The sequence below is a fragment of the Panthera onca genome, chromosome B2 (genome assembly GCF_046562875.1).
Source record: "Panthera onca isolate mPanOnc1 chromosome B2, mPanOnc1 haplotype 2, whole genome shotgun sequence".
NCBI lineage: Eukaryota > Metazoa > Chordata > Mammalia > Carnivora > Felidae > Panthera > Panthera onca.
The window spans coordinates 2,125,348-2,148,138 of record NC_138343.1 but is presented as its reverse complement, the minus strand read 5'-3'; the positions used below and the strand labels follow the sequence as shown (position 1 = coordinate 2,148,138).

Sequence of the window (22,791 nt, the reverse complement as noted above, 5' to 3'; positions counted from 1 at the left end):
ATATTCTGTATTCTTCTGTAGAATTTTTGGTAAAGTGATATCTAATGCTTTTTCCCCTGAAACCTACATTCATTGCAAAGTATTGTAGATTATCCTTTTACAGTAATAGACTGAAATTTCATTACCTTAAATATTCCAGTCCAAATACATTTTCATTGTTCAATTTAATCTTCAGATCTTTGCTACTATGAAAAAAGGGGGAAAACCCCATGCGTTGACTTTTTTTTTTGGCCATTGTGTTTAACGACTATTTAAATCGGGGAGAAATGGAAAAGTATGTGACCGTGTTTAATTTATGAAGCAGCAAAGTGGAAACGACGGCTCGTCAGGGAAACACTGAACTGGGCTAGCCTGTTTTTATTTGAAGGAAATTAAGTCCGGCTTAAAAAAGAGAAAAGCTCGCGCGCGCACCTGCACGCCGCGGTAGGGCGGGTTGAGCCGGACACCATCGAGCCGCGGTCCTCCGCGTGCCTAGAGCGGAAGCGACGTCGCGCTGGGGAGCGGGTGTTGGCGCTCGGCGCGTAGCGCAGACGGTGCCGAGCGAGCGTGGCTGCGCCTGCTCGTCAGCTGTCGGGTGCGTAGTGTCAGTGCTGGGGTTGGGAGGGCCTGCGGCCGAGACTGGGGGGCAGTGGGGCCCCGGGTGCAGGGAAACGCTCGGCGACGAAGGAGCCGGGCGGGAGATGTCCGCTGAACGGGGCACAGCGTCGGCTGCACAGGCGTCGTCCCCTGAGCGCAGTATTAAATCCCTATCGAAGGTAAGCCTCGGAGGCTGGTACTGGAGCAGAAACCTGGAGAACATGGTGAGACCGATGTGGCCTTTGGGGGACGAGCTTTCAGGCAGAGGGAACCGCCTGCTTGACGCACCGGAGGAGTAGCCAGGCCACCAGGCCACCGTGGGCGGGGCTCGGTGTGCGGGGTGGTGTGGAGGTTTTGGGGGGCATCTGTACTTGGGGACTCACGATGAGATGAGACCCGAGGGGCTCTTGAACCAGAGAAGTGGTCAGTAGCGGCCAGATTGCTGACCTACCTGGAAGGCGGAGCCAGCAGGCTTTGCTGTTGGAGCGGATGTGCATTGTGAGAAAGGAGGCAACGATCAGTCCAAGGGTTTGGCCTGCGGCTGCAAGAGCTACTGAAGGAAAGATCTGGGCTTGAGCTTTGGGACCTTGTGTCAGTTATTTAGCTGTCCGTGTCCCGGTACCTTGCTCTGTACAGTGAAATTTGCACTCGTGCACTCGTGTCTTGATGCAGTTGTGTGAGGATTAGATGCAGTTGTGTGGGGTTTAAATGCATAACTTTCGTAAAGTACATACAACAGTTATGGGGCGCCTGGGTGGCTCAGCCGGTTAAGCGTCTGACTTCGGCTCAGGTCATGATCTCGCGGTTCGTAAGTTCAAGCCCCGCGTCAGGCTCTATGCTGACAGCTCAGAGGCTGGAGCCTGCTTCGGATTCTGTGTCTCCCTCTCTCTCTGCCCCTCCTCTGCTCATGCTCTGTCTCTGTCTGTCCCCAAAATAAATAAAACATTAAAAAATTTAAAAAAGTACATGCAACAGTTGTGCTGGCTTATTGTTTCATTATGCTGAGACATGAAGGGTGTGTGGGCACAAATGAGAAAATTGGACGAGGAGTGTTCCAGGAAGGAGTAAGACGTGGGAGGACCCAGGAACAGGAGAGCATTGAAAGTCTGAGGAACTGAAAGTTCACTAGTCTTAAGAAAATTTTAATTTTTTTTTTTTTTTTTTTTGAGAGAGAAAGAGACTGAATTCAAGCGGTGGAGGGGCAGAGAGAGAAGGAGACACAGAATCCGAAGCAGGCTCCAGGCTCTGAGCTGTCAGCACAGAGCGAGAAGTGGGGCTCGAGCCCACAGACTGGGGAATCATGACCTAAGCCAAAGTCGGACACTTAACCGACTGAGCCACCCAGGTGCTCTGGATTTGACTTTTTGTATCTTAGGTCCATTTTTTGACCAAAAGAAAAAAACATATATGTATGTATTAGCTGGGACTTACCATGCACACATCCTGGACTATATAACAGCAAGCTGTATTTGGAGCCTAACTGGGTTTTATAGCTCTTTTTAAACCCAGGAGCCATTTTTCACAATTCATTTAGATGTCTGTGTAATCCAGAACAATACTTTTTATTTTTGTGAAATCGACTGTTTTGAGGAGTCCGTGTCTTTTTTTGATAAGCTTCCTTTGGGATTTATCAGAAAGTCTCCTCATTATTAGATTCATGTTAAATATTTAGTGAAAATGCTGCATAAGTGATAAGGCAGAAGGTCAGTAGTTGTCTGTTGTTGTTGCCAGGCTTGATCATTTGATTAGGTTTGTGGCTGCCAGACATCTCTATTTATTTCCCTTTGTAATTAATACACAGTTAGCATGATGATTCTTTGAGACCGTGAGAATGCCCTTTTACCCAGTTCTTTTGCCCAGTGCCTTTGCCCATGTGGTCCTGGATTCAGTTGGTTATTTCGTCAAGCTGCAAAATGGTGGTTTTTCAGATGTGTTATTCCTGCTCTGTCAGCCGGCAATCTTCTGTAGAACAGAGTTTTCTCATTCTGTATGTGTGTTCCATTTTTAGGAATGGTTGTTTCAGAGAAAGAAAATTTGATAGCGATTGTTGCAAATGTATAAGCCCAACCAAGGCGTGTTGCTGTTGTTATTATTGTTCCTACTACTGTTATTGTTTCCGTGATTCTTGGTTTTACATTTTCAGGAGGAGACCATCAAAAGGAAGTTTTCTGAAGCAGAGAGAGCAAACACGCTGACACTGGGGATGGCGACAGCACCGCTTGGCACCCGTTCCCCAGCTCCTCTGAATCTGAAGAAGGAGGTGCTTCGGACCACGAAGGGGGATCCCCACTCTACTGGGGAACAGGGAGTCCGGCTGCCGGGAGATGGCACAGGCCCGGGGCAGGAGCCGTTGTGCAGACAGTTCAGGCAGTTGCGCTATGAGGAGACCACAGGGCCCCGGGAGGCGCTGCGCCGGCTCCGCGAGCTGTGCCGCCAGTGGCTGCGGCCCGAGACGCACAGCAAGGAGCAGATCCTGGAGCTGCTGGTGCTGGAGCAGTTCCTGACCATCCTGCCCGCGGAGCTCCAGGCTCGGGTGCGGGAGCACCATCCAGAGAGCGGGGACGAGGTGGTGGTGGTTCTGGAGGATTTGCAGCCAGAGCTTGGAGACGCAGGAAAGCAGGCGGTGAGGACCAGATGTGCCCTTTTGCAGGAAAGCAGGAGTTGGGACCTGGGGCCGGAGGCGAGGGCATGAGCTGGGCACCCGGGGACGGCCTGCGGAGCTCCTGTTCGGGTTCTTTCCAGTCCGGTGCTCAGAGCCATTGGCTCGTCCCACGGTGTCACCTGCTGTCCCCTGGGAGGGACCGGCCGTGCTGCTTCCCCAGCCTCTTCTTTGTCCCCTGGGCTTTCTCCTTCTTCTTCTCACGTGGGAGTGTCTCTCTGAACAGCACTTTCCTCCTCAGCCCACAGGTCCCTAACTGTCCCTGCATGTCCCCGCATGTCCCTAGGACCCAGGCCAGGCTGAAGAGCAGACGATGCTGGCGGGGGCGGCAGCCCCGGTGGAAGCAGTGCGGGGGCGGCGCGCCCAGCCGGAGCGCGAAGTTCTGGAGCCTGAAGGAGACAAGGGTAAGAAGCAGCTGCATCTCGGGGCGGGAGAGAGGGGGGCATCGGCGTCCCTTCCGGGGCCCCGCTGTCGTGTTTGTCTTGAGGTGGCTCTGTCGAGGTGCGGTGTCCACGTGGTGGAGTCCACTCTGGGAGTTTGGTCCGTTTGTCTCCTCAGGCAGGAAGGCAGTCTGTGACGCAGTCACTGCCACAGTCAGGACTGGAGGACTCTCGTCGCCCCACATTTCCCCCCATCCCTTCCGTGGTGTTTGTGCTCAGCCGAAACAGGACTTCTCCTGCCCTGGCCTTCTCCTTCCCCACTTCGCTGCGGGGGTGAATAAAGAAAGGATGGCTGGTTTCTCACCCAGCCCGTGCTCCATTGCTCATTTTTTCTTGTCTCCTTCAAATTACTGTATGATTATCACTTTTATTTCCAGATGTCACCTAGGTTAGTTTTTACTCTATTGTCTTCGTCATTGAAATCCGCCTTTCGTGTTTCTGTTGCTTACATTTCTCCCCCTTGCAAGTCCGGCCTTGCAATCCTGCTTCCTGCTACTTGTGTCATCTCAGTGCTTCGCTGGGATTCTTACCTCCTGCTCCTTCTCCATCATTTACACTGTTAGATTCATTAACGCTCTTCCCGTCCCTAAAACCCTTCAGTGAGCTGAGTTATGCTATTTTTTCTACATGTTTTTTTTATCATTTGAAAAATTCCATGATCAAAAGGAAGAAATAAAACCAAGAAGAAACCTACCACCTGCAGTGACTTCCAGCAGGCAGTGAGAGAGGCCTCCCTGGCAGTGGTGTCTACTGCCTTCTCAGCCTCACATCTATGAGCGTGACCTTACCAGTTTGCTTGAGACTTTTAGCACTGACGGTTCCATGTCCTGGGAAACCCCTGAGTCCGTTCCCCTATGGCCCCCTCACACCACGGGTCCCCTTAGTCCAGATGAATCAGGACGGTCCGTCCCCCTGTGGTCCCATCACACCACGGGTCCCCTTAGTCCTGAAGGAATGAGGATGGTCTGTCCCCCCGTGGCCCCATCACACTGCATGTCCCCTGAGTCCGGGACAAATCAGGACTGTCCTTCCCCCGTGACCCTATCACACCGTGGGTCCCCTTCATGCTGAGCTACATTCTGTTTCCCATTTGCTCCTTGCTGTTTGTCTCCTCTGAGTTTCTCCTGCCACGTTTCTTCTGTCTGGAGTAATTTGTCCTCACTTTCCCTAATTCGTACTCCTCCTTCAGGGCCTTAGACCTCCCTTTCTCAACCTTCCCAAGGTCCCCCAAACCTGGACGACTTTTCTGTGGAAAAGGACCTGTGTTCCTAGAGCTCCAAGATTTCTCCCATTTGACCACGTCGTATTGTTGCTGGTTCATGTCTTTTTTTCTCCTGCCAGAAAAGGGCAGGACATTGTTTTGTTTCCTGAGTCTGCTGTGGCTCCTGGGTCAAACAGACCCTCAGTAAATGTTTGATGAATGGCTGATTGTGATTCTAAACCTTCTTTTACCTTCTTTCCACCTCCCCTGTTCAATTTCTGAGTCTGTTCAAAGGTCCGCCTAATGGAAATTTGCTGAGCAAAGTAGCTGAAAGAGAGGGGCCTGACTTTTGTGAACAGCCTTGCGGAAATGAATTTAGGCCCTGTCATCCATGATGGGCACTATTTGAAATGCAACAAGTAAATGCAGTCACAGGAGATCCTTGACGCTGTTCCTTGCCCTCTGGGTCTGTTGAAAAATGCTGTTTTACACTCAAAGTTCAAGTTATTTTCTGGTTTCAAGACATTCCCCTCTTTTTAGTGCTTATGTCGTTATATCATGGCTGGTAAAGGATCGCTCTCGTCTTCCTGTAACCCCTCCCTCCCCTGTGGGCGGCCTCCCTCCTGCAGAGGGCCTACACACACAAAGTGGCTTGTCCCGCTGAATCTTCCTGCCCCACAGGGGACCCACGGTCTCTGGCGGCTCCTTGCCAGTCGCATTACACGGACTCTCGCATGCTCTCACCTTACGCTGCCTGCTGCTTTCTGTGGCTCACACCGATGAGCTCGCATTGGCTGGTTATTCGTGCTGCTTACAATGGCTCCTGCCTGTCGTTCTCGCTTCGCGTCTTTGTTCTCACTCCTGTCCTCTTCACCCGCCTGTGCCTGCGGGCCTGAGCTTAGGTGTTATCGGCAGACATTGCTTACGGTCTTTCACGTACCAGAAACGTGAGCTAATTATCCCAGCACCGAGGTCCCCTGTCTTGTTGAACTGCACAGGAAGGCAGCTGCTGCTGTCCAAGGGTATCGGGAAAGCCCAAGACACTTTCGTCAGCTTCATGTCACCCGCAAGGTCTTGTGGTCCAGTGGTTTTGATTCACTGGAGGACACTGAGCCCAGAGGGTTTAAATCACCTTTCTAAGATTACACAGCTAAGCAGTGATACAGTGGGCATTGTGTCCACGTTTCTTCATTTCCGATGCTTTCCCTTATGAGCCCCAAGGTCCTCAGTTGACCTCACTTTAAAAAAAATTTTTTTTAAATGTTTATTTATTTTTGAGAGAGAGAGGGGGAGGGAGAGAGACCGTGAGCAGGGAGGGGCGGAGAGAGGGAGACCCAGAATCTGAAGCAGGCTCCAGGCTCTGAGCTGTCAGCACAAAGCTCGATGCGGGGTTCGAACTCATGAACTGCGAGATCATGACCTGAGCTGAAGTTGGACGCTCAACCAACTGAGCCACCCAGGTGCCCTGACCTCATTTTTTTATACTCCAGCTGACAAGCCATTTTGAAGAATGTATAGGCAGGCCTTTTAAGACTGTTTCCTTGTTTGCTAACTGTGTGCTGTGTATATCACATATAAAGTTCAAACCAATGGGGATAAGCTGCCTCCTACCACAATCCCCATCCTCCCCCGAGCAGCCACTGTTAATAGTTTCTTGTGTCCCCTTGCACGTATGTCCTGTTCAGACACACACAACCACAGCATTTGTACCAGCACACACGGCTTGATTTAAATTTATTCCTCCTAGGGGCGCCTGGGTGGCTCAGTTGGTTGGGCGTCCGACTTCGGCTCAGGTCAAGATCTCGTGGTCCGTGAGTTCGAGCCCCGTGTCGGGCTCTGTGCTGACAGCTCAGAGCCTGGAGCCCGTTTCAGATTCTGTGTCTCCCTCTCTCTCTGACCTTCCCCCATTCATGCTCTGTCTCTCTCTGTCTCAAAAATGAATAAACGTTAAAAAAAAAAATTTAAATTTATTCCTCCTAAATGCAGGTTCCTTTCCCAAAGCATCAAAAACCAAGTAATTGGTGATATATGTTTAATGTTTCAGGTGAGAAGACCAGGGTTGAGAACGGGAAGGTATTTGCAGAGACAGACTCTTGTGGAGGAGTGGGATCAGCCAGGAAAGTATCTGAACCCGTAGAGCCTCGTTCTGAGGAATCTCACTTGGAAAGGCAGCGGGTCGAGCCCAAGGAGAAGCCCGAGTATAAGTGCTCAGAATGTGGGGAGGGCTTCACCCGCCCCTCGGACCTGGTCACACACGAAGGCGTGCACACGCGAGGGAAGCTCTGTGAGTCTGCGGCACGTCACGGTACTGGTCTCATTGGACGTCAGAAAATCCGCTCTCGAGAGAAAGGTCATCAGTGTCACGAGTGTGGGAAAGCCTTTCAGAGGAGTTCACACCTTGTCAGACACCAGAAAATCCATCTTGGCGAGAAGCCTTACCAGTGCAAAGAGTGCGGGAAGGTCTTTAGCCAGAACACAGGCCTCTTGGAACACTTCCGGATCCACACTGGAGAGAAGCCTTACCTGTGCATCCACTGTGGGAAGACCTTCCGACGCAGCTCCCACCTCAACCGACACCAGAGAATCCACAGTCAGGAGGAGCCCTGTGAGTGCCAGGAGTGTGGGAAAACCTTCAGCCAGGCCCTTCTCCTCACCCACCACCAGAGGACCCACAGCCACTCCGGAAGCCATCGCTGTAATGAGTGTGGGAAAGCCTTCAGTCTGACTTCAGACCTCATTCGACACCATAGGATTCACACCGGAGAGAAGCCGTTCAAGTGTGACATTTGCCAGAAAGCCTTCCGCCTAAACTCCCACCTGGCTCAGCATGTGAGGATCCACAAAGAAGAAAAACCCTATGAGTGTAACAAATGCGGAGAAGCCTTCAGGCAGAGGTCGGGGCTTTTTCAGCATCAGAGATATCACCACAGAGACAGTATGGCTTGACGGGGCGTCCTCTCTGCGGAGACCATCACAGACAGGATGTCGACAAGCAAACAGCACGTCAGGAAGAGTCACTGCGGCCAATTCTAGCCTCACAGAACTCACTGGGGGGGGGGGGGGGGGACACGGGAGGCTGTGCACATCCACTTGTGCTCAGCCTTGGCCCATAGAGATCTGACCCTAGAGGGTACCGTGGGAACAAGAGCATTCTTTACTGCAGGACTTCTCTGAGCCTTTAACATGGTAAATGCTTGATTGTGCATCTCCAGGTAGTAGAGAGCCTCATGATTGAGTTAGGGCTTTGAAGTCAGCAGCAAGTCACATATCCACAGATTTATAGGCTTAAACGGAACAAGAACAGGTTGATAATTTTACATCTGGTGCAGCAACAATGCCTGTAAAATAAAACTAATGACATTTGGAAATATACCACTCTTAAAGGTGTCTTAAAGTGCAGGTTTAATGGTGGACATTTTCCCCCAGTGGTTTTACTAATCAACCCCTACTGGCATCCCCCCACCCCGCACCATCTGCAGAAGCATTTTAGAAAGCAAAGATGATCTAATTTTACCATTTCCCACCCCTAGTCTTGCTACAATACTTCACTCATTCAGGTTAGAAATCCAGGTTAAACTATGGGAGAGATTTTATAAGTCATGTGAATGAACAGTGCTGAGTGAATCCAGGTAGTAACTGTCTTACTTGATACAAACTTCAGTATCAGGATAGTGGGTCCTCCATAGACACTGTTTAGGAAATGGGGAAAGAAATTAGACTGTTTTCCTTTAATACTGATGATGCAGTTTAAAAATTTTTTTTGTAATGTTTGTTTTTGAGAGAGAGACAGAGCGTGAGCAGGGGAGGGGCAGAGAGAGAGGGAAACAGAGAATGCAAAGCAGGCTCCAGGCTCTGAGCTGTCAGCACAGAGCCCGACGTGGGGCTCGAACACATGAACCATGAGATCGTGACCTGAGCTGAAGTCTTGCGCTTAACCGACTGAGCCACCCAGGCGCCCTGATAATGCAGTTTTAAAATGTTGCTTGTTCTGGAATTCTTTGGAAGCAAACAGTAAAGTCAGCTGGGAGGAGATCATGATCTTTGTACTGTGAATACCAAAATGTCATGGAAATGATAAGAATAGTAAGCTTCAGGGAGTCCACTCATGAACCATCGTCACTGCTTGCTGATCGGCAGTAGCTGCTTAGGGTGTAGTGTCTGGGAAAGACTTTACTTAGTCTGCCACAGGAGCGAGGCCTCGTGTGTGGCTGAGGATCTATCTAGTTCAGCTGCATATAGATTACGGAAAAAAAGTAGGAGTGATTTCATGGAAGCTTGTTTTTCTCTCAGAATAATCTGGAGATAAGCAGTCCAGGACTGATGAAGTGGTTCCATGACACCGCTAGGGACCCTCCCTCTGCTTTTCTGTTCCAACATGCTAGTGCACACCATCAGCCCTTGAGGTGGTCACATGGTCCTTGGTGGTGCCAAAGCTCCAGTCATCACATGCAAGATGCAGACAGGTGGGACAACAGATCCCTTGCAGTTAAGCCAGCCTTCTGCAAAAACCGTCCTGTAATTACATATGTCGCACACCAAAACTTAGGAAAGGGAGTCTGGAGAGTGTCTTGTTTTGGGTTGCAGGGTGCCCAGCTGAAAATCAGCCTTCTGTCACTAAGAAGAAAGGGTAGCATGAAGGCCAGAACAGATACTTGGCAGTCTTTGACCCACTTCCTTTCGTCCTGCATCCGGCTGTATGCATTCCAACTGAGAGCAATGTCCTGGGGGACACGTACCATGTCCTGGGGGAGGACAGAATCTGTAGGAGAAGCAGTGCAACGTTTTAAAAATTTATATTTTGAGAGAGAGAGAGAGAGCATGTGCAGAGGAGGGGCAGAGAGAATCCCAAGCAGTGCAGAGCCGGATATGGGGCTTGAGCTCAGGAACCATGAGACTGTGACCTGAACTGACCAAGAGTCAGACGCTTAACTGACTGAGCCACACAGGGTTGACCCCAAAGCAGTGCAACTTTTTTTTATTAAAGAAATTTTTTTTAATGTTTATTTTTATTTTTTTAACATTTACTCATTTTTGAAAGGCAGAGGGAGACAAAGGGCGAATGGGTGAGGGGCAGAGAGAGAGGGAGACACAGAAACAGAAGCAGGCTCCAGGCAGTGAGCTATCCGCACAGAGCACGACACGGGGCTCAAACGCTCAGACCACAAGATCATGACCTGAGCCGAAGTCGGCCGCTTAACCGACTGAGCCACCCAGGCACCCCTTAATGTTTATTTTTGAGAGAGAGAGAGAGTGACACAGTGTGAGCAGGGGAGGAGCAGAGAGACAGGGAGACACAGAATCTGAAGCAGGCTCCAGGCTCTGAGCTGGCAGCACAGAGCCTGATGCGGGGCTCAACCCGTGAGCTGTGAGATCATGACCTGAGCCCAAGTTGGATGCCCAACTGACCAAGCTACCCAGGCGCCCCAAAAACAGTGCAACTTTTCAGGCACTTTGGTATTTCATGGAAACACAATCCTATGCCATCCCTCAGGAAGTCTTTTTCTCTGCCTTTATGGGTAAAATTGAGTTGATATCAGGGATGTTCCCTGTGTGTTTTGAGGGCTGTGCTGAGGTTATCAGCTCCATGTCCTGGTTTAAGTCTGTTTGATTCTGTTCAGTTTAAGAAGGAAAGAACAGAGAATGTCGTCATTATTCTCATGAAAAAGCAGTGACAATGACAAGAATGTATGAAGTATGAAAAATGATCTACCCTTAAATATCTGGAAATTTTACTTCTGCGTTTTTTTCTGGTGATACTATAGTACACACAGTATAAATTTATAAAGGTTCTAAATTCACTGGCATCTGAAATGAGCTCATTCCTCTCACGGTCCCAGGGGGAAAATGGTGTTCTCATAGGTATCCCCGGGGCACACCCATAACCGCCTAGACACGAATGTAGGATACAGGTAGATTTTATTTTTTATTTGTTTTTCAGATTTGTTTTAGAGAGGAAGCTGGGGAGAGGGGCAGAGGAAGAGAGAGAGAATCCCACACTGAGCATGGAGCCGAACCGGGGCTTCATCCCATGACCTTGGGATCATGACCCGAGCTGAGAGCAAGAGTTGGACGCTCAACTGACTGAGCCACCCAGGTGCCCAATACAGGTATCTTTTAATAATCTGCTTTCCTCATCTATTCTTGAAAATCACAGAAACATTGGGCGCCTGGGTGGCTCAGTCGGTTAAGTGTCTGACTTCAGCTCAGGTGATGATCAAACGATTTGTGGGTTCGAGCCCCATATTGGGCTCTCTGCTGTCAACACAGAGCCTGTTTGGTATCCTCGGTCTCCCTCTGTCTCTGCCCTTCCCTGATTCACACGCATGCTCTCAAAAATGAAATAAACATTTAAAAATTTTTAAAAATTAAATACAGAAACATTGAACAAAGGGCAGATGTTATAACAGGTATTGATGAAAGTTTTGCTTACAATGCAACACATCTTTAAAAAAATTTTTTAACGTTTATTTTAGAGAGAGAGCAAGTGGGGGAGAAACAGAGAGGGAGACACAGAATCCAAAGCAGGCTCCAGGCTCTGAGCTGTCAGCACAGAGCCTCATGCGGGGCTCAAACTCACAAACCATGAGATCATGGCATGAGCTGAAGTTGGACGCTTACCCACTGAACCACCCAGGCACCCCACAATGTAACACATCTTAGACACTCTTAAAGCAAAGTTGGAAGTCTGTTTAGACTGCAGGAACCCAGAAAGTATGAGCTGTATTACAGCTCTCTAAAACAAATCTGAAAAACAAATTCTACCGATCAGCATTTCTGTTGGGATAGTATCCTGTAATGTTCAAACAGTAGTGGAATGAAAGTCCTTGTGTGTCTTCATTTCCTGCTCACTTTCTGGTTTAAAAAACATAATGTTATTAATAAATGTGCTGTTATAAAACTAGCATGAAATAATAGGAAAGGGAAAAATAAATCACCCTTTCACTTACCAAAATAATCACTATTCAGTGTGTGTGTATGTGTATATATGTACAAACTAATTGTGATTAGTATTGATAGTTTCTGCTCAATTTAATTTTTGTATTTTTTAAAGTTTATTTATTTTGAGACAGAGTGAGAGAATCCCAAGCAGGCTCTGCGCTGTCAGCATGGTGACTGATGTGGAGCTTGAACTCATCAACCATGAGATCACGACCTGAGCCGAAATCAAGAGTTGGACGCTCAACCCACTGAGCCACCCAGGCGCCCCTCTGCTCAATTTTTAATATATCATAATTGTCCATGTTGTATCTTCATAAATTCTTAATAAATTAACTCATGTTTACTTATGATAGAAATTCACATAAATTGTAAAAACTGAAAAATATAAAGAAAGCAAATCATCCTGTTCATGGTCCAGATATAATCTCTTAATAATGTATTTTGAGATCCTGAAGCATAGAAACACTTAACTTTTCTCACTGTACTTAATATCATGAACAATTTTTATTTGTAAAAGTAAAGTACAATCAATTTGCTTATCTTCCCAGTCCATTCTAGTCCAGATCTGCCATAATCCTGAGTTGGCAGCTTGCCACGTGATCCTTCTCTGACCACTGAGGATTGGACCAAGAGGGGACCTGTAAGCCAGGTGTGGTCATTTGGATACCCCTAGAAGTTTGATACTGGATCAGATTCTGGTTGGTCTCTGTTAGGCATTTGGATAAGAAACTAATCTAGAGCTCGAACCATTTTTATGATCACATAAAAACCAAATAGAAACAAACCAGCCCAGCAAGAAATAAAGAAGGCAAGTCCTGAAGCTAGGATCCTATGAAGACTCAGAGACAGGAGAAGCAGGTCTGGCCCTCAGCTTCTCAGGTCCACTGTGCTCCCAGCTGGTCCTGGAGTCCAGGGAATACCCTTGTTTCCTTCTGGTAAAGGTTTCTTTTAAGTTAGTTTGACTGGGTTTCTGAACCTTGCCCACAAATGAACAAAAACATCCCTGATTAAGACAAACAGATAACCAAAAGTCTTCATGGGAGATAACTTTTAATATAGGTGGCACAATATTCTATATGTTCCCATTGTGAGTCATTTAGTTTATAATTCCGTCACTGTAAACAGTATTTCAGTGAACATCCGTGTACATACAGCTTTGCTCACTTGTACAATTATTTTTCTTCGTTCAATTCCTGTAACTGGACTTAATGAGGCAAAGGGGTAAGCATCTTTCCTTTTTTTCTTTTCTGTCTTTCTCTTCCCTTCCCACCCCGCCCCCACCCGCCCCCATCCCTCTTTCTTAAGTAGACTTCATGCCCAGCACAGAGCCCAATGCAGGGCTTGAAATGACACCCTCAGATCAAGACCTGAGCTGAGATCAAGAGATGCTTAACCCACTGAGCTATCCAAGCAGCTGATAGGCACATTTTCTAAGGCTTTTGATTCATTTGCCAGGTGGTCCTCCAGAAAGGTTATACTAATCTACACCTCGTGTTAGCAGTCTGTGAAAGTGCCCACATTTTTCATACCCACATCAACCCTGGGAATTACTCTTTTGATTTGCCAAGCTGGTACCTTTTAAGTGGTTTTACCAAATATTTTTGCTGTCAAAGTTGAACATCTTTTTATATGTTAATTGGTCAGTTATAATTCTGATTTTGTAAACAGCCGTGTTCACATTTTTCTGGATTTTTCTGTTAGATTTTTCTTTTACTTTAAACAGCAGTGCCCTTAAAAATTAACCAGGGGATCTGTATATAAAATTTTAAAAGCACATGCTCTTTAACAGATCAATTCCAATGTGTAGCATTTAACCTGGGATTATAAGCATGTAAAGATACTGAATGTTCTCTGCACCATTACTTACTGTATACACACACACACACACACACACACACCCCTACATATACACACACATATGTGTATACATGTACACATAAAACAGGGATAGTTAGGTAAATTATGATGCATCCATACAATGGAATATTATTTAGCTGTTAATCAATAAGCTGGTATGGAAAGATCTCCCAGCTATCTTAACAGAAAAAGCTGAGGTGCAAAATCCTATGGTGATCCTATAGGTCCATATTCACTCAATAAATATTTATTGAGTGCTACTATGTGGCTGGTGGCGTCCTGGGAAAACACACACCCAAAATATTAACAATGGTTGACCTTAGGGATGGTGAACTTTTCATTTTACAGTCTCTGTGCAACTTGAGTTTCTATGATCTGCATACTTAAATTTTAAGAACTTGTGCTTCTTATTTTGTAATTGTTCATTTATCTGTCTAACCAGCAGCCTGAGAAGATCCTAAACAGTCTCAGTTTTGCCTTTGCCGTCATGTTTTTAATTGAAAAGATTTACAGAGAGGAGGGTGGGCGCGGGGCGTAGGGACGCGCCTGCGCGGGGCGGAAGGGGCGACGGGGTCCTCCCGGCGCACCAGAGAGAAGCGCGGCCGCCATCCTAGAGAGGCCGGGACCGCGATCCTAGAAAAGCCGAGACTCGACTGCCCGTGGGGCGGAAGAAAGAGCTGTGGAGACTCGGCCTCGGGGCTGCCGGGAGGCTGGCGCTCGCGAGACCGTGACGTCTTCGTTGAGCGCGGTCCTTGGGCTTTTGGTGGACTGACCGCCAGTCGGACGAGTACGTATTGAGCGGCAGCCGAGTGCCTCCGGGGTGCCTGAGGCCACCTCGGGGGGTGGGTGGGGGCGTGTGCTGGGCTGCGGGAGCCCTCGGTGCATTCTGCACCCGCCGCGCGGACCGGGCACCAGGTGGGCGCTGGACCGTGTGGACTGGAGCCCCCGTCCTCGGGCGTCCGGCGAAGGGGGACCGGGTGGGCGTGGCTGGTCGGGCTCGCTCTCCGGTTTTCCCGGTGTGGACTTGAGGTTCAGGGAGGTGTTTGCGCTGGGACTTGGGAAATCGGCCCTCCTGGAAGGGCAGTCCTGGCCGCGAAGGAGAAGGCGGGCGGATAGAAATTGAGCAGTCAGCGTGGCAGGGATGCGGAGTTTGCGAAGGCGAGGGCTGTCTAGGGGGCCCGGGCTGTCTTTCATTCCGGGGTTAACATTCCCGCAGGATAAAGACGTGCTCAGATGTCTATCCAGTGACAGACAAACCAGTAAAAGCCCAGGAAAGGGCAGGTCCTGGGGAGTGTGAATTTAGTTCAAAAGGAGCAGTTGAAACTCTTTGGTGGGGGAGATGCGTTGAACAAGGTCCCAACTGTACTTTAGGAAATATTAACCCATAATAGAGTGGACTGTGGGGCAGGGATACCACACAGAAAATTACTGTATTGCAAATTTTATTGCCATGTAAATGGTAATAGGGGAATAAAAGGGAAGTAATGGCTGTTAGAGGCGTTTTGGAGGAAGAATTGACTGGACTCAGAATAATATTGTACAGGGGCTGGTTTTAAGCCTGAATGCATGGAGGATGGTGGTGATGCCAATGGAAATATGGGGGAAACAGTGAGTTCAGCTCCGAGGACACTTTGATTTCAGTTTGGGATGTGCTGGAATTACGACCCAGGAGAGGCTGGAAGCTGGAGGCATCTACTGTCATTTCAAGACGTGAGTCTGGAATGTAAAAGGCAGGTGGAGTCAGCCAGAGATCTGAGTGTTCCTGGAATAGAACTGAAATTGTGATTAATGAGATCATACAAGAAGAAAGTAAGGAGAGAGAGAGAGAACTTGAAGCGTGTGTTTCAATGGTCTATTCTTAACATTAAAAAAAATAAAAATTAAAACACCAAAGTTAGTGGCTCAAAACCACCTCAGCTTATTACTTTTCATTGATTTTGTGGGTTGACTGGGCACCTCTATGGCTGGACTTACCTGTGGTTGCACTCAGGTGGTGAATCAGCTGGGAACAAGGCCCCGCTGGGCTTTAGTTGGGGGCACCTGGGTTCCAATCCACATGCCCTATGCATGGCAGTCTCGTGGCAGTGTGCCAAGAGCTGTAAGCACTTCCTCTTGCAGAACGATTATTCCCGTATTCTCTTGGCTGAAGCAAGTCACAGGCCAGCATAGATTCAAGGGAAGGACAAGTAGACTCCACCTTTTGATGACAGAAGTGACAGAATCTCATCGTACGAAGTTTTAGAGGACAGGAGACTTTGTAAACAGTCTACCTCCCCTGCATTTAAGGTGGAATATTCTGTGGGAAATACACAGATGAGAGAGTATGTTAGGATTCCTCCACGGATGAAATTCTCTTCTCTCCAGCTGGAGTGTAGGCTGCTCAAGCATGTTCTTGTTTACTCTGCTTCCCTCACATCCCTTACCTCCTGGATCAACCCCCCCTCAGGGTTCAAGATATACTTCTCATTAACTTCACTGGTAGTATAGGCAAGCAGGCTCAGTTTCTGAGCATGACTTACAGTGGGGACAAAAATACAAGTATGTTTCATAGAATTTTGAAGCTCTTCTAATTTACTGATCCATTTTTAAAATTATTTTTTTAAGTTTACATCCAAGGTAGTTAGCATATAGTGCAGTAATAATTTCAGAAATAGAATCCAGTAATTCATCTCCTACATATAACACCCAGTGCTCACCCCAACTAGCGTCCTCCTTAATGCCCCTTGTGCATTTAGCCCATCCCCCCACCCAAAACCCCTCCAACAACCCTGTTCTCTGTATTTAAGAGTTTCTTATGTTTATGCTAACTAACTTGGATGTAAATTTTAAAAAATAAAATAACATTTAAAAAACAGAGTTTCTTATGTTTTGTCCCGCTCCCTGTTTTTATATTACTTTTGCTTCCCTTCCCCTGTGTTCATGTTTTGTATCTTAAATTCGACATGCGTGAAATCATATGATATCTGTCTTTCTAATTTCACTTAGCATAATACCCTTCAGTTCCAATCTTGCAAATGGCAAGATTTCATTCTTTTTGATCGCCAAGTAATAATACTCCATTGTATTCTTTATCCATTCATCAGTTGATGGACATCTGGGCTCTTTCCATAATTTGGCTATTGTCGATAACACTGCTATAAACATCGGGGTGGGTGTGCTCCTTCAAATCAGCATTTTAATATCCTTTGGATAAATACCTAGTGGTGCAATTGCTGGGTCGTAGGGTAGTACTATTTTTAATTTTTTGAGGAACCTCCATACTATTTTCCTGAGTGGCTGCACAAGTTTGCATTCCCATCAGCAGTGCAAAAGGGTTGCCCTTTCTCTGCATCCTTGCCAACACCTGTTGCCTGAGTTGTTAATTTTAGCCATTCTGACAGGTGTGAGGTGATATGTCATTGTGGTTTTGATTTGTATTTCCTTGATGATGAGTGATGTTGAGCATTTTTTCATGTGTCGGCCATCTGGATGTCTTCTTTGGAAAAGTGTGTGTTCATGTCTTTTGCCCATTTCTTCACTGGATTATTTGTTTTTCGGGGTGTTAACCTTGATAAGTTCTTTATAGATTTTGGATACTAACCCTTTATCTGATACGTCATTTGCAAATATCTTCTCCCATTCTGTCGGTGGCCTTTTAGTTTTGCTGATTGTTTCCTTTGCTGTGCAGAAGCTTTTTATTTTGATGAGGTCCCAGTAGTTCATTTTTGCTTTTGTTTCCCTTGCCTCCAGAGATGTGTTGAGTAAGAAGTTGCTGCGGCCAAGGTCAAAGAGGTTTTTGCCTGCTTTCTTCTCTAGGATTTTGATGGCTTCCTGTCCTACGTTTAGGTCTTTCCTCCATTTTGGATTTATTTTTGTGTATGGTGTAAGAAAGCGGTCCAGGTTCATTCTTCTGCGTGTCACCGTTCAGTTTTCCCAGTACCACTTGCTGAAGAGGCTGTCTTTATTCCATTGGATATTCTTTGTCAAAGATAAGTTGGCCAGAGGTTTGTGGGTCCGTTTCTGGGTTGTCTCTTCTGTTCCACAGATCTTAATGTCTGTTTTTGTGCTGTTACTGATCCATTCGTATGCCTCAGACGTTCGTTTGGAAAACATTCTGAAGTGTGAACCTGGGCTAAGTGAACCTTTCCTTTAAGTCTTTAGGCTCACCATGGATGAAGCTGTGCCAGGCCCCGCACCTGAAGGTGCAGACAGCCGTGTGACAGTGAAGGAGGAGGACTCCCCCTGGGAGCAGGCGTGCAGCTCTTGGGAAAGCAGCTGCCACGCTCAGGAGCTGTGCCGCCTGCGCTTCCGGCAGTTCTCCTACCGGGATGGGACTGGGCCCCGCCAGGCTCTGGCCCAACTCCACGAACTCTGCCGCCAGTGGCTGCGGCCCGAGACGCACAGCAAGGAGCAGATCCTGGAGCTGCTGGTGCTGGAGCAGTTCCTGACCGTCCTGCCCGCCGAGCTCCAGGCCTGGGTGCGGGAGCACCATCCGGAGAGCGGGGACGAGGTGGTGATGGCGCTGGAGGGTCTGGAGAAGGACACAGGACAGCAGGTTGGAAGAGGATGTGTACGGTGGCATGGGAGGAGAAGTGGGGAACGTTTGTCTATTAATTTTTAACTTTTTTTTTAATTTTTAAAAATAATTTATAACTTACAGAAGTATGTGGGAAAGTAGTACAGAGAACTGTCTGCTGCTCACCCAGACTCCCTACTTGTTGACACTGTGTCATGATGTGCCTGCTCTTGTGCAAGCCACCCCCTTTCCTCTCTCTCTGCGTGTCACACACACTTACACACTCATGCAGTATTTTTTCGACCATTTGAGAGTTATTTGCGGATACTACACTTCTTTATCTCTGAACACTTTAGTGTTCAGTGTGTATTTCTGATGAATGAGGGCGTTCTTTTGTATAACTGGAATACAAAGATCGAGTTTTGGGAAATTAAAATTATTATGGACTAGCATCTACACAGTAGTCCTTGTTCGCGTCCTGCCAGGTCACCTCCGTAGTGTTCTCTGTGGCAGTTTTACTCCGGTCCGGGATACAGTCCCGCAACCTATGTTGCATTTAATTGCCTCTTTAGTCTCCTTGAATCTGGAACAGTGACTTCGTCTCTTTTTTTTGTTTTTTTAAAGTTTATTTATTTTGAGAGAGAGAGAGTGTGTAAGCAGGAGAGGGGCTGAGAGGGAAGGAGAGAGAGAATCCCAAGCAGGCTCTGCACTGTCAGCCCAGAGCCCAATGCAGGGCTGGAACTCACGAACTGTGAGGTCATGACCTGAGCCGAAATGAAGAGTGGGGCGCTTAACCAACTGAGCCACCCAGGTCCCCCACTTGGTCTTTCCTTGTCTGCCACGACATTGATATTTGTCTTACATTTTCTCTTGATAAGGTCCATGTTGTTCCTTTTGCCTAGAATGCCACAGGAGAGGTGTTTGCCTTAGTGCATCACATCAGGGAGGCACACGGGGATGGGTTGTTGCATTACTGATGAGCTTGAGGTGGTGTCTGTCAGATTTCCGTTTCCTCAAGTTACCACTTTCCCCTTGGTAGTCCCCTGAGTAGCCTGTGGGAGCTGTCCTGGGATAGTCTCCATCCGCCAGTGTGAGCATCCACCTGGGTTTGTTTGGTTTTCTTTCTGGGCGGGCATCCGCACTGTCTGGCCGCCCTGTCCTCGTTTGCCGCGTATCCCCAGCACGTAGAACACAGTCCGAGTCTCCGTAGGTGTGCAGTCCCTCTTTACCAAACGGGTGGACATCTCGGTCTGCTACTCTCTTACTTACTGCTGCTTTGAAAGATCAAGTGGGGCATGTGTGGTATTTCCTTGAAGATGTCCCTAACCGCTGTTCAGTCCTGTTCCCACCGGGATGCATTTTCAAGGTAAATCTTTTATCCCCAGGCTTCTGTCTATACTCGGGGACAGGACATGCACTCACTGGTGACAGAGTATCAGGGAGCCTCTTCAGCATGTCAGAGCCTCCAGCTCCTGCCCAGGGTAACTGCCTTGAAGTGTGAACCTCCAGAGCTCCGCCAGGAGAACCCCGGAGAAGTGAGTGGTGAGTGCCAGTGCGTGTGTAGTACGGAAGTTGGGAGCAGACACTGACAGGCGCTTGTTTATCTGTGTCTTTCAGTTTTTATATATAGGTAGGTATAGATCTATATCTATATTTATGTCTATATATGTGTGTGTGTGTATCTATCTGTCTATATTTTTTCCCTACCCTGTATCTAAGCAAGCTTCTAAAAACATTTGGAATTGTAAAATGTTAGGATCCTGAGATCTTGTCCAATTCCCCTCCCAATAGTTGGGAAAAACAAAAGTCAGGCTGTTTAATGACTTGCCCAGGGTCATCAGAGGCAGAGCGACATCTAGAATTCAAGTCACCTGACCTTCTGACCGGAGGTCTCTCTGCTACTTTGCTCTACATGTGTAATTCTACACTTGTGGGTGTTTTCAAGATTTACTTGGCAGCTTTCCACAAATTTACCTTTTTCCCCACAATAACATTGTCTTCAGTATCCTCCCTGCGTCTAACCTGGAGTCATTTTAAATGCAGCTGTGGGCTTAAACAGGTTCTCTCTGTTCTCCATTGAAGTGCATTCTTCTGTGTGCAGGGTCCCCCCACTTTCCATACCCAGGCTTCACCTCCAGGAAACCATCCCAACTGTTGCTCATTGTTGAGCTCTGTGCGGGCATCTGGCACAATGTTTGAGGTCTGCAGATGGATTGATAACAGACAGAAGTACACAGAAAGTTCAAAGAAGAGACCTTGGAATTCCACAGTGCAGTGTTTTTTAACCTTCTCATGAGGGGTGCTACTAGTTTTTCCCCGGAAGTTATTGAAAACTTGACTCTCTTCCCTGGAAAATGTAGGTACATGCAAAATTATGCATATGATTTCAGAGGTCGTGGTTTACCCCAGTCACGGTTTACCATGGTTTACCAAATTCGCTACGTTGGTGATCTGTGAATACTGATATTTTGACAGTAAGTGTAGAATGAATAAACGGTTCATATAATAAATCACTAGAGGAAGATGAAATGTATACGGCTCATATTGCTTATGGTGTTTACTCCTATCATGTAGCATGAATAGGACTTGATACTTCCCTGCTTACTTGGCTGATGGTTCTGTCATATTTCTGCAGCTGTGAAAAACCAGCACTGCGTAAAGCCCCAGAATAGTTTGTTTATCTGAAGAAGTTGAGAGGTAGTGGGGAGCCCCACAGTGAGCAGACATTCCTGCTTACCTATGAGATGATGAATATACACCTACTGGAAGCAATTTTGTTTTGACTGGAGAGGAGAGAGGGGTAATGAACAGAGGTGGGCAGTTGTCAGAATGGCGAGGATGGTAGTTGACAAATAGGTAACAGTGATCGTAGGATGTAAGATTCTTTCGTGTAAGTGAATGCTTAAAACAGCATGACATGGCTCACAAACCGGACCCCAGCCGCACTGTGGGCAGGACAGTGGCCTCTTGTGGTTTTCTGTGTCCCCAGAGGGAGGCACCACTGCTGTGGTAGGTGTTATCCAGATGAGAACGCTCTCTGGGCCTTCCGGAAGCATGCTTTGTCATTTTCAAGGACTTTTTTTTTTTTTTTTTTTTTTTTAATATATATCCTTTTAGCTCCTTCTGAATATTTAAAGACTCTAGCTAAAGGCCTACCTATCAGTTATAAACCCAGCACATTTCTCCAGGCTACCTGACAGTACATGACTTAGACCAATTTCCCAGACTAGTGGGGTTTCTTCCTCCTGTGCTGGGATGGGATAGTAAGTTCACCAGTGTGGCTGGAGGGTAGGGTTTGTTTGCGAAAGAGTGTGTGGGAGGAATGGGGAAGTCACGTGGGAACGTTTTGTGGCATTAAAGTTTGGACTGTCATTAAAAAGTTGGGTGCCATAGAAGCCTTTTTAAAAAAAATTTTTTATAATGTTTTATTTTTGACAGAGAGAGAGAGAGAGAGAGAGAGAGAGAAAGAGAGTGTGAGTGGGGGAGGGGCAGACAGAATTCGAAGCAGGCTCCAGGCCCTGAGCTGTCAGCACAGAGCCCTATGCGGGGCTCGAACCCACAAACATCTCATGAAGTTGGATGAAGTTGGACATTCAACCAACTGAGGTGCCGAGGCGCCCCAGCCTTTTTTTTTTTTTAATCAAAAATATGATTTACAGCAATTGTAGTGTGTGTGCGTGTGTGTGTGTGTGTGTGTGTGTGTGTGTGTGGTATTCTCATCTGTCATGGGACACTAGAATTAAATGAAAACTCACGAGTACTGTATTTTTCCCAGTCTCTCAATGCTCAGTTGTGATAGTCTTAGTGTCAGACACATTGTTGAGTGTTTGCATGTTGGTGAAGTAGAAGGGACCTTGAGGTATCACCCGATAGACTGCACCTGAAGCCTGCCTCCTCCTGTTCTGTCTTGAGCAGGGATGCACAGCAGTAGATCAGTGTGGTGTTTGTATTGAACTTTCCCATATGTGAAAACATCCCTCTGCCTCTTTCTCGGGCTTAACCCTAATGCTCTTCCACCTGAGGAGGATGATAAGGAGCAAACACAAAGTCTGATTTGACCTTTGCTATCTCAGATTTTCCATTGTCTTTGTTTTTTTTCCTCACTGCATTTTATGTTTGCCCCTTTCCATTTTCTTTCCCATCTTCCCCTTCTCAATATAGCCCCTTCTCTGTCACCAGACCTGTTTCACATTGTGCTTTTTTAGTTGAAGGGTTTGGCATGTATGTGTTGTTGGGGGAAGTTGGGGGTAAGGTCGTAACAGTGCATCAGGGACAAGCCTGTTTTTCCAGCAAGCTTTATCAGTTCCTCTAGATACGAAACACCACCAGCGAAAAGGTGCTATGGTGATCCATTGTGTCTGGAGCAAAAAAAAGTGATGCTACAGTCTTGGATAAATTCTGGGTTAGAATGATCATGTCTTCTTCATTTAGTTTTGTGTAGCTGGTATTAAGCTGATCTGAAAATATAATAATACGTGACCTCAGGGGGGTCTTGCAGTTTTACAAAGAGCTTTTGTGTTCATTCATTTGATCTTCACCGGCCCTGTAAAGTGGACTCTGTTTTCCCCATGGCACAGATAAGGAATGGGAGGCTTAGCAAGACTGACAGGCCCAAGGTCACACA

General features: G+C 47.2%; 2 protein-coding genes and 1 long non-coding RNA gene across 11 annotated transcripts in view; 2 read left to right on the top strand and 1 right to left on the bottom strand.

Moving 5' to 3' along the window:
* The first annotated feature begins 487 nt into the window (after positions 1-487).
* Positions 488-8,246, top strand: ZSCAN26 (zinc finger and SCAN domain containing 26). Of its 3 annotated transcripts, none has more exons than XM_078446495.2 (4): positions 488-574; positions 2,720-3,199; positions 3,522-3,639; positions 6,921-8,246. In XM_078446495.2, the coding sequence occupies exons 2-4, from the start codon at positions 2,780-2,782 to the stop codon at positions 7,820-7,822; spliced, it is 1,440 nt and encodes a 479-aa protein (XP_078302621.2). In that variant the 5' UTR covers positions 488-574; positions 2,720-2,779; the 3' UTR covers positions 7,823-8,246. The 3 variants fall into 3 exon arrangements, with proteins under 3 accessions (XP_078302621.2, XP_078302620.2, XP_060485377.1); XM_078446494.2 differs by lacking the exon at positions 488-574 and adding an exon at positions 582-755; XM_060629394.3 differs by lacking the exon at positions 488-574 and having other exon boundaries at positions 3,095-3,199; positions 3,477-3,639.
* A 5,609-nt stretch (positions 8,247-13,855) lies between these two features.
* Positions 13,856-22,791, top strand: part of PGBD1 (piggyBac transposable element derived 1) — a 30,575-nt gene continuing 21,639 nt past the window's right edge. The window contains exons 1-3 of one of the 3 annotated variants that reach the window (XM_081795675.1): positions 13,856-14,459; positions 17,806-18,206; positions 19,553-19,709. In XM_081795675.1, the coding sequence (XP_081651801.1) occupies positions 17,820-18,206; positions 19,553-19,709 (544 nt within the window). In that variant the 5' untranslated portion in view covers positions 13,856-14,459; positions 17,806-17,819. The other 2 variants (XM_060614137.3, XM_060614138.3) reach the window with 2 other exon arrangements.
* LOC132666262 (uncharacterized) overlaps positions 15,098-22,791 on the bottom strand; it is a 35,378-nt gene continuing 27,684 nt past the window's right edge. For 2 of the 5 annotated variants that reach the window (XR_009604586.3, XR_009604587.2), the window contains exons 2-3: positions 15,647-15,968; positions 15,098-15,388 (exon numbers count right to left, since the gene is read on the bottom strand). This is a non-coding gene — a long non-coding RNA (uncharacterized LOC132666262). Of the gene's footprint in view, positions 15,446-15,646; positions 17,797-20,189; positions 20,368-22,791 lie in introns of those variants that run through there. The other 3 variants (XR_009604588.2, XR_009604585.3, XR_009604584.3) reach the window with 3 other exon arrangements.